At 44.7% G+C, this 9,579-nt stretch overlaps 1 protein-coding gene across 1 annotated transcript; it reads right to left on the bottom strand.

The window, feature by feature from the left end:
- Positions 1 to 832: 832 nt before the first annotated feature.
- On the bottom strand, positions 833 to 6,359 carry LOC144122623 (uncharacterized). Its single transcript, XM_077655809.1, has 5 exons — positions 5,039 to 6,359; positions 4,717 to 4,854; positions 3,803 to 3,922; positions 2,762 to 3,022; positions 833 to 1,599 (listed from the first exon to the last, which is right to left on the bottom strand). Exons 1-5 carry the CDS (start codon positions 6,357 to 6,359, stop codon positions 833 to 835), a joined length of 2,607 nt encoding a protein of 868 aa, XP_077511935.1.
- Between the last annotated feature and the right edge of the window lie 3,220 nt (positions 6,360 to 9,579).

Below are 9,579 nucleotides of genomic sequence, written 5' to 3'. Positions count from 1 at the left end.
GGCTCTGCCAGGTAACTGCTACTTCCAACATTCTATGGCGGATGGCAAGAAAGTATTATGGTAGGCATTAGTGAAACCATGTAAATGCTGCAAACTTAAATTGTTGAAAAGACGACGCGATGTTCTATTTGGTGGAAGTAGGAATGTTTTGCGCAAGTGAGGGAAATTGTAGCCCACACCTCCACCACGTATGTGTAGGGCAGGACTTCACGAACCACGTTTATTCCAACCCGCAAACAGCCCAAGTGATCATGATGAGTATACACAGGTGAGGAAGATGAAGTGGCATACAGATAGGTGAGATGGATGAAACCGCAGTCAGTGCTCACATTATATAGCTTATGGAATAGACAAAGTTCGGCAATTGTGTGATGAAAAGACAGTGCAGGTAAGCCGAGCGACAATTTTGTGCCTGAAACACTGATGCTGTGGTCATAACATCACACTATAATCCGGGCTGCACAGCTTTGCACTGATTCTAGTGCGTAAATAAGATAAGTTTGGTGCAGGTTCCAAATGGGTAAGGCACATGTTCCAATTTTGAGCAAATGAACGTTTTGTAGGTGAGTTTGCGGATAGGAGGGAACAGCTAGCAATCCGCTGTCCGTTGAGTGATTTTGAACTTTCAGTGACTACGTTAGGATATGCTTAGACCATGAAAGTCTGCTAGCCTTGTTATTCGTAGGTACCGGTATGACTCTATTTGTGTTAGTGCTATTAGCTTCAGGAATTACGATAATTTAGATTATTACATTTGCGGGCTTTATGAGGTTGATGCTCTAAGCATGTGATCAGACGCTTGAACCCAGTTGCTGCTAGCCTCAATCCCTTTCTATCCTATTCGGCAAGTCGCAAATGAATGTCTTTTCTTGCTGCAAAATTCAATGAAAAGGCAGCAGTCAGCCACTTCCTCCGGCAGTACCACATTAAGTGCTCTGCCAGATGAGACAAAGCACTCTTTGATGTGCGGTGGTGCAGCATCCCTGTCTGCAATGATTACTGGTCTGCACATCAAGACGCAAACTTTGGCCTCTAGTAATAATACTTTTTCGATGCGCTCGTACGAGCCACTGCATGTTTTGATGAATGTTGAGTCAGAACGGGATGGTCGCTTGTATGCAGTGCTATGAAAGACCTGCTTTGCTTGTACAAAGCGCTCGTACTGAAGTGCTGTGAATGTACTCGTGCCTAAGCGATTATTCACAGCATCCTGCTCTTCAGCGCTTAGAGCAACGTCGTTTCCCTTGCCTAAAAGGCACAACTTGCCAACATGCGTAGCCCTCTTTAAACGGGGATACCCAAAGGTATCCATGCAAAAGTCTTTTTCGTGGAGACACAGAAAGCTGCTGCTCATCACCTTGTGCAGTTGTTGATGTATAATAAGGCGTTCAACGATTTGCTGAGGGATGCTATTTGCAGCGGACACCTGCTGAACTATGTGTCCATTTCCATCTTCAAAAACAAAAGCAGAATATGCCCACAGCGGCCCAAGTGACCGAGCACAATTAGCCAAATGAAGAAGCACATGAACACTAAATGTCAAGCTGGCAACCCCATATAATCTCTTGCACTGAATGACGAAGCTCTCCAGAAGCAGCTCTGAAAATAAAAACTAACAAATATTAGGTGAAGTTGAGAGCCATTAAAAATTTCCTCGACAAACACAGTCAAGTTATTCTCAATCCACCTCATTGCAAGATTTTTTTTCTTCAAGTTTTCTATGCGAAGGTTCATTGAAAACAAGCAGTTCCATGCTCAGGAACATGAAATCTCTCTATTCCAGAAAGAGCACACTATAAGATTGCATGACACAAGCTGATAAGCAAAAGCTGCACACGGCTATGCCAACATAATTCGTCTTTAAAGGAGGCTCCTACCTCTAATTTGGCCCTGCATTACAGAGACAGCGAACTTCACAATTCTAACCCGTTGTACAAAAATGCATGTGTACCTGTGTTCAATAGTACAAACGTTCTGTATAGGCATTCCAATCAGCTAAAAAGGAAATTATCAGAGGCATATCATATTCACAAAACCTCCGACATATGCGTCAGCACACCATCTGTTGTAATTCATGATTGTGAAATTCGGTATCTTAATTCAACACAGTGATTCGTTTTGTCATTTTGCGGGTAGGCGCATGCGCTGCTGGCTGCCTTGCGTGAGCTATTTAACCTTGTGTTTTTTCCAATAAATTTCAGTATATATTAGCACTTGTCCTTCGTGTCTTTCTCTTTGTGTCCCCTGTCGCAGCACTTTCGAAAGTTTTCAAAGATGTAGCAACTAGCTCAATTGTCTGTGTTACTGCAAAAGAATCATTACCCAATTTACCACATCACCACTTTTAACACGTAAGCAATGAATAATGTTTCAGGAGTGTTGTAGCTAACTACAAGAACAAATAGCACAAAACCAGAACTCCATATCTAGCATGGCGAATACTATGACATCGGAGAATATGAAAGGCACTCTAAAAAAGAGGAAAAGGGGTTACAAGATGGCAGGAGTTATTTTTGAAGTTTATGCACCAACCAGTTTGTGCCTTCTGTGAATATTTTAGAACCACAGTTCACAAAATTAACTATTCTGAATATACTATGCAGGAAAAACATTTATGACTGTGAATAATAATTCAAAATGGTTTGCAGACAGTTGTACAAGGGTGTAAAAAGGTCAAAATCTTACATAGTCAAAAAAATTATATTACCTCAGTTACTTTACAGCAATGCTATATTCACAAATGAGACCTGTAATAAGTTACCTGCTTTGGCAATTTCAGACAGAGTGAGCTTCTCTCGCAAAAGAATGTGGAGAGCCTCTGACAGTTTGCAGAGGTGCCTCCAATAGTCCGGGTGCAGGATACCTTCTAGGTATGGCAGAGCATAAAACAGTATCCACTGCCTCCACTCAGACGCTTTCCAATGTCTTCGTTCTCTAATTGGCCTAGGCAGCCTTGTCACACAGTGTGGAGGTTTTATGGAAAACAGCCGTGAATCAATGTCTTCAAGTGTAGAAGGACGACCTGCAAAATAAATGTGCATACTTTTGTTGTGAGCAGAGAGAATAATGCAAAGTGATAATACCCTGTAGAATACAAAAATCCCAACAGATGAAAGTAAAAAAATTAAAGGCAGAAGACAGCTAAACACACTATATAAATATCTGTACATGCATATGATTGCAACTTGCTTCTACCAATTAAAATAAGATCAAATGCTGAGTACACTGTAAAGAAGATTCAGCATTTTATTTTATGCAGCACGTTTTCCTACCCAGCAGTTACCAGGAGCCTACTAGCCCCTATGTGTGCCGGTTGATAATGAAATATGCTACCACCATCTTTTGTCATCATGGTTTCTCGAAATATGTCCACTAGGAAGCCAGCTTAGTAGTAAGTACTAAACGGCTGCATCATAATATTTCACGCCATTTTGTACACTATGTAGAGGCACCATCAACAGTGCCTTCCACTAATCATACTCAGTAAAGCCTAGGCCACAGATTATAGCATGTGCATGGTCTACAATCTCTCAGCTGCCATTTCCCTGCAATAAGATGCACAGTTGAAAACGTGACGATAGTCAGTAATAAATGCAGTGCCACAAAAAGCAGTAATATTTCAGCAACTTTCACTGGTAAGTTTTAGTTTTAGTTTATAGGGGTTTAACGTCCTAAAGTGACTCTGGCTATGAGAGACGCCGTAGTGAAGGACTCCAGAAATTTCCATCACCTGGGGTTCTTTAATGTACACTGTCACTAGTAAGTGAATCACGAATGAACCGCTTTGTGTGCATTGCCTTACCAACATAGAAGTGTTGACCTGAGTTCGACGTTGACAAAATTGTCTCGGGCACTTGTGTTACAACGCCTAGCAGGACGGAGTGCATATAGTCCACACTGAACCCATTGACAAGGTGTAGACCTGAAATAAAAGAGAACGTCTAATATCAGTAAAAATACAGCACAATGCCATGAGATAAAGTACAGGAATGAGTAAAATACTGATGTAGGTACTGAAGGTGGATAAAATGAGACAAAATAATACCAAAAATTTGTCGCAAAAAAATTAACATATTGCAGGAGCTGTAGAAACTAAATACTGGAAGTACCCAATTTTTCATTAAGTGTTGCACAGGTTAATAAACAAGGCAGCAGCCTAGTGCTATCGTTTTATAGCTGACGAAATCCATGGCCTGGTGGAGACACTTTGAATGTGTAGAAAACCCCGTGGGTAAAAAGCAAGTGAAGCTCCTCCTTCTTGAGGTAGAAAGGCTGGAGCATTGGGAAAGCATGCAGACCAAATCTCTTGTGCTTATGTAAATGATGCACTTATCTAGGCTTGTGTATATGACAGGCTTGGATGCCTTGGTGCACCAAAAATCCGGCATAATGATGTGGAAAAATGGCGCATATCATGGCAACCACTTCCACTCAAGAGAGTTTCCAAGAGTAACTAAGGAAAGAATTCGCAGGTGACACATTACCTCTCACCACCTAAACGGATGTTGTTTGCTGCACTGTTCTTAATGTTGAAAACAAGAAATGAACTTGATCATGCAGGAATTTAAATGTAGTGAGGGCGATTAACCTTATTTTCCTTTTTTACTAAGCGACCGTTCATACCTCGGACATGTTTTCCCACATATGTAGTACTTGTGACATTGGTCAGTCCATGCCAGCTAGAAAAGAAAGGAAGAAAGAGAAAAATGCTCTTACCTCCCAAATTCATGAGTGCAGATGGCCCTTTGAAGCCATTGATTATGTCATCATAACCTTCTGCAAGCTTCTTGTCGCGTATAACCATGTACGTGGTTCTGACTTCTGGCTGTTCTTTTATGATGTACCTCATGCTCCCTTCAGGCAAAAAGATAATACAGCACTTAAGCACATGAACAGTAGTTTCCATAAGCTGGCACCCTTCAAAAAAAAAAAAAGGCTCTTCTGATTTCGGTTCTGCTGATAGCTCTGATAACTCTTCAGTGTTAAGTAACCACCCAAACAACTGTCGAGCTGTTAAGAACCATCAGGTACTGCTCACCTTCAACATGCTCCCGTCGGAGGAAGCACCAGGGGCATCCAAAGTACCTGTTGAAGGGGACCATATTCAGTACCGCTGCCCTTGCTGGAGCATCGACTGAGCAACACAACACAGCTGGTTTAGAGTAGTTTGTAGTTGTCAGATATGTCCACTTAACTACTTCGGTAGTGTTGACTTCAATTACAAACTTCTTCAAGAAAAGTTGCATGTTCGGATGTTTCTTGCCGAACCAGAGCCCAGCAAGTACAGGATGCTTAAACCGCAAGTGCGGTGGCAGTTCATTCACAATGAACTGTAAGGGCCACACTGAGGTCTTTGACGATTTCCAAACTGGACTCCTGTCAGTGTTGATAGTGAGAGTGAGGTCATCTTTCGGAAGTCTTTCCCGCATTCTGCTGTAGCACTGAGCACTTGTAACGTCAGAAATGACAGACTGTGGCTCTTGCAGCTTTTCCAGGTTTTCATGAAGCTGGACCTTCGTGCTTTCAATTGCAAAGCTGAGTTGCTTATGCAAATTCAGAATGATGAAAAATGAGCCGCGGTCCTTGAGCTTCTGCAGGGCACTGGTGTACCGGCAGTTGAGGCACTGTGCTGACTTCTCAATCACATTTAGAAGAGCCCCGCATGTCTCGCAAAAACAGTGGTACTGCAAAATGTCTTGTTTTTCCTTGCACCACAGTTCGCGAAATGCATACGTGCTTTGGGGTAAGACATTTTGTCCAAATAGGAAATTTATTAGCTTTATTAAGTCCCCTAAAGCAGCCCACGTTAGGCCATGTGATACTGCATATACCATAACAGCTGCTATAGCGCCCATCTTGGTCACCTCTGCATTTGGCAACTTTTCGTTACTGAATTGTGCAAAGGATGACGGCAACTCATCATCTTCATCTTCAGAACTCTCAGATTCTTCAGTGAGACTGCCACTGCTGAGGCCAATGTCACCGCCAACATCAGAACTGGCTCTGCTGCAGGTGTCACTTTCTGGTTGCAGCTCATCATTTTCAAAGTCGTAGTCACTGTTCATGCCAACGTCACCACTCATATTAGAACTGGCGTCGGTGCAAGAATCACTTTCTGGTTGCAACTCTTCATTTAGAAAGTCGTAGCTTGGAGGCTCTGCGTCGGCCGCTGCACCACTGGCTCCGTCTTGCGCGGCACCTTCAATGGGCAGAACGTCTGGGTAGTCAGTGGAGTGCACTTTATCCCTGGGCTCCGTACTGCCCACTGCGTCGTCCGTGTTGTCCCACGCGGTGCTTTCAGTGGAAGGTGCGCTTCGTTGACCGCTGGAGACACTTCCATTACTTGTAGGTTTGACCATGAGCACGGTGGCACTCAACGACCGACAACGGCTGCCCCAAAATGGCCCTTTTGACGCCTGTAGAGAGTTGTGCTCGGCACGTCAAAGTAAGCGCCGGGCTCCAGATACTGCTTGCGCCGTTTCTTCGGAGCAGATCCCGACATCGTCAACGTCAGTAAACCTCAGGTACGTATGACCAGCAGTGTACGATCTCGGTGGATTTCGCAATCGCGGATGTTGAGAGTTCGCACCGGCGAAAGGCTACTGGCAACCTAGCAGACGCTTTTATACAGCACAGCTTCGGCCGCGAAATAGAAGCTGCCAGCACGTTTCGTACACGACCGGCTTTTCCAGCTTGCCTGCACTCAAGACTCAATCGCGATGACGTAATGGGTGCTTCCTAATCTGAGCAGTACACCATAGAACGCATTTTTTTCAGTTGTTTCAAAGGATTAATTTTATGAATTATACGCACTAAATTTTAATTAGCATCATCATGCTTTTCAACCTCCCCTTTTCTAATCCTTGTTTTATTTTTAATTAGACAAATAAAAACAATGATTTCATTAACTTGTCATCGCCCATCACATGGCAATCAATCATCAAATACGCAATCCCCGAATATAGGTCGCTGGTTCGAATCCCTGACGCAATCTAGGCTCTAACTTGACTAGTAACTTTATGCTGCACGAAACGCTGAATAGTATGACGCCATCCGGAGCAGCAGACTGGTAGCATGATTCGAGTTTTTTTTTAAGCAGCACCCGATTATTTCCGACACGCACTCGCGCCGACAGCTTTTCGACGAAGCGATCGCTCCTGTCGCGTAATATGAAAATTTGTCAGCGTGTATTTAAAGCACCCTTGTTGTAACAAATGCCAAGAATGGTTGAATAACTACAGTTCACGCAAAGCGCCTTCTTCCACGCTCAAGGAAGGAACTGCAGCACATTTATGCGAAATTAATTTCATTATCACCCCAGGCTGTTTTCTCAAAAAAAATCAGCTGCAGTGTCCTTGACTAAATCATTCCGTCACGTTAGAGAGGAAAGAAGTTAATCCGCCAGACAGCACTCATTTTTATTACCTGAGTACAGGTGAATAGCCACTCGATTCTTGGCCGATCCCTCAGTCTGGGTATGTGCCATCTTTTGATAGGCTAACAACAACAGCACTTCCAACAACAGCAGCACTTCCCAGGCGTGCTGCAGGAATTTGTGGCGCCCGTCTAATTTGCTTTAGAAATGCATTTGTATAGTGCTCTAGAATACTTTGTGTCCAGCAGACATTTTAAACGCAGGCGGCACCACCGACTTCGTGAAAACGACGCTAGGCGTTTCGAGAAAACATGTGAAAAGTTGCTTGCACTAACGCAGACGCCGTGCCACAAAGGGCTACACAGTTGCGGCGCGAGCACTGCGTTATTTAATAAGATCACCGCGGTAAAGTCCTCGTACTGCACTGCATTTGAAACCGGGAGAATGGCCATACAGTCACTCTAGCAAAGAAATTAATTGCCGCGCCGCGCTGCTATGCTCACGGATACCGACACACAGCCCCTATTTGCTACATATATGGGAGCCGAAGTGGCCTGATAGGGGCGGTATAAGGGTGCCGACTAAACTACACTGTCTCGGACCTCGAGTGTGATTAACGTATATTTCCCCATTTCCCCCCACAGGCTAGGTGCCTTCCTCTCAAAATAAAGGACGTTCAATCAGTTATTATTAACGAATTATTAGAGTATAGCATGCCTCCTCTCTTCGCTCTATCTCTGCGGTTCAACGTACCCCAAAGTTCTTTGAAGGCTCAGCCTCTGTGGGGTTATATAGAGCACACTGACATAGGTACCCTTGTCTAAGGCAAGAATCAAGTTCAGGAAATGAGTCATTAATTGTACCAGCGCACAAGTAAAATCCTCTTTTTACCTAGAATCAGTATGCATGTTGTCGTGGACATACTGGACTCGTTAAGGACACGTGTGGAATCGTTTTCATGTCATGCAATGTATACATGGGACGCTCCCTTGTACTTATGGCGAATTCTACTGGTGGATCCGAAGCGAGGCGCTCGAATCACTAAATAGCGCCCCATACCGCCTCGGAGCACAGCGACCGTTGTCGACCAGCGCTCCGTATAGAACAGAGTTGCTCCAAACGACCAGCGGAATTCGCGCGGTCGTTCCAGGTCGACCAGTGGAACTCGAATTCGTCGTCGCGGAGCAAGAAAAGCTGCTCCAGCACGACCAGTGTAAATCGCCATTAGATGATTTGATATCTACAAGGAGTAGAATTTTCCGTGTGTCAACCTGACTATGTACTGTACTGATAATCGTGACGAATGAACCGGAGCTTTACTGATAATGTTCAGTCCGCGTATCAATACTAGCAAACCGGAACCAAATTGAGGTATGGGCACAGTAGCCACTGCAGTATGGTTCGAAATACCAAACGCAGCCATTCAGGGATGTAGCCGTAGCCATGCCGTAGCCGAAACGCATTGTCGCCGTCGTCGCTTTGTGCATTCACCGCTTCAGAGGCAACGACACTCGTGCTTTTTCTTTCATAATGCTTGCATTTGTGAGATACGAGGACAGAGTGAAAGCAATAGTGCCGGTGGCACTAATTAAGCGATTTTCGCCTACGAGTGAAGGCGACTTCAACAGTGAGAAAAACATGAAATATATTGGTGTAGTGAAGACGGAGCGGTACTAGGGTACTACCCAGCGAACGTTCTCGCGCTTGCAGGTAAGCCTGCCTTTGTATGATTTGCTTAACCGTATCTGGAGAGAGCTTAGCCTGCGCCAGCACTTGTTTGGAGCGCGCGAGCTGTTCGCTCCGGTCCTGAGTAGCATTCGCCGTTGGCCACAAATGTGCCTTGAACTTGCCTAGCACCTGCCGGCCTGCGGTTGGCTGTGTGCGCTTTGCTTCTGTTGGCTGTGCGGACTCAATCAGAGGTACTTAAATTCACTAGTAACATTTGCGTTCGAGTGCAGTCGAGTGGACAATTTATAAATTTTAATTTGTGGGGGTAAACGTACCGAAGCGACACATGGACCATGAGGGATAAAGGAGGGCTCCGGATTAATTCAGACCTTCCAGGGTTCTTTAACGTGCGCGTACATCGCACAACTCTTGGCCGATTTGTACTTAGCCTCCATCGCAATACGGCCACCACGACTGAACGCCAAAGCCACCGAGCCACGGGGGGGGGGGGGGGGGGGGGGGAGGGGGTCCGAATA

The sequence above is a fragment of the Amblyomma americanum genome, chromosome 1 (assembly GCF_052857255.1).
Source record: "Amblyomma americanum isolate KBUSLIRL-KWMA chromosome 1, ASM5285725v1, whole genome shotgun sequence".
Lineage (NCBI taxonomy): Eukaryota > Metazoa > Arthropoda > Arachnida > Ixodida > Ixodidae > Amblyomma > Amblyomma americanum.
Note: the sequence above shows the minus strand (reverse complement) of the source record. Positions and strands in the feature narration are given on the sequence as shown.

Excerpts from the sequence above, each read along its gene's own strand:
- LOC144122623 (XM_077655809.1), bottom strand. The coding sequence starts at position 6,359 with ATGGTCAAACCTACAAGTAATGGAAGTGTCTCCAGCGGTCAACGAAGC. Across the intron at positions 4,855-5,038 it reads CCGACGGGAGCATGTTGAAG|GGAGCATGAGGTACATCATA; the intron begins GTGAGCAGTACC and ends TTTTGCCTGAAG. Across the intron at positions 1,600-2,761 it reads GTCTGAAATTGCCAAAGCAG|AGCTGCTTCTGGAGAGCTTC; the intron begins GTAACTTATTAC and ends TTTTATTTTCAG.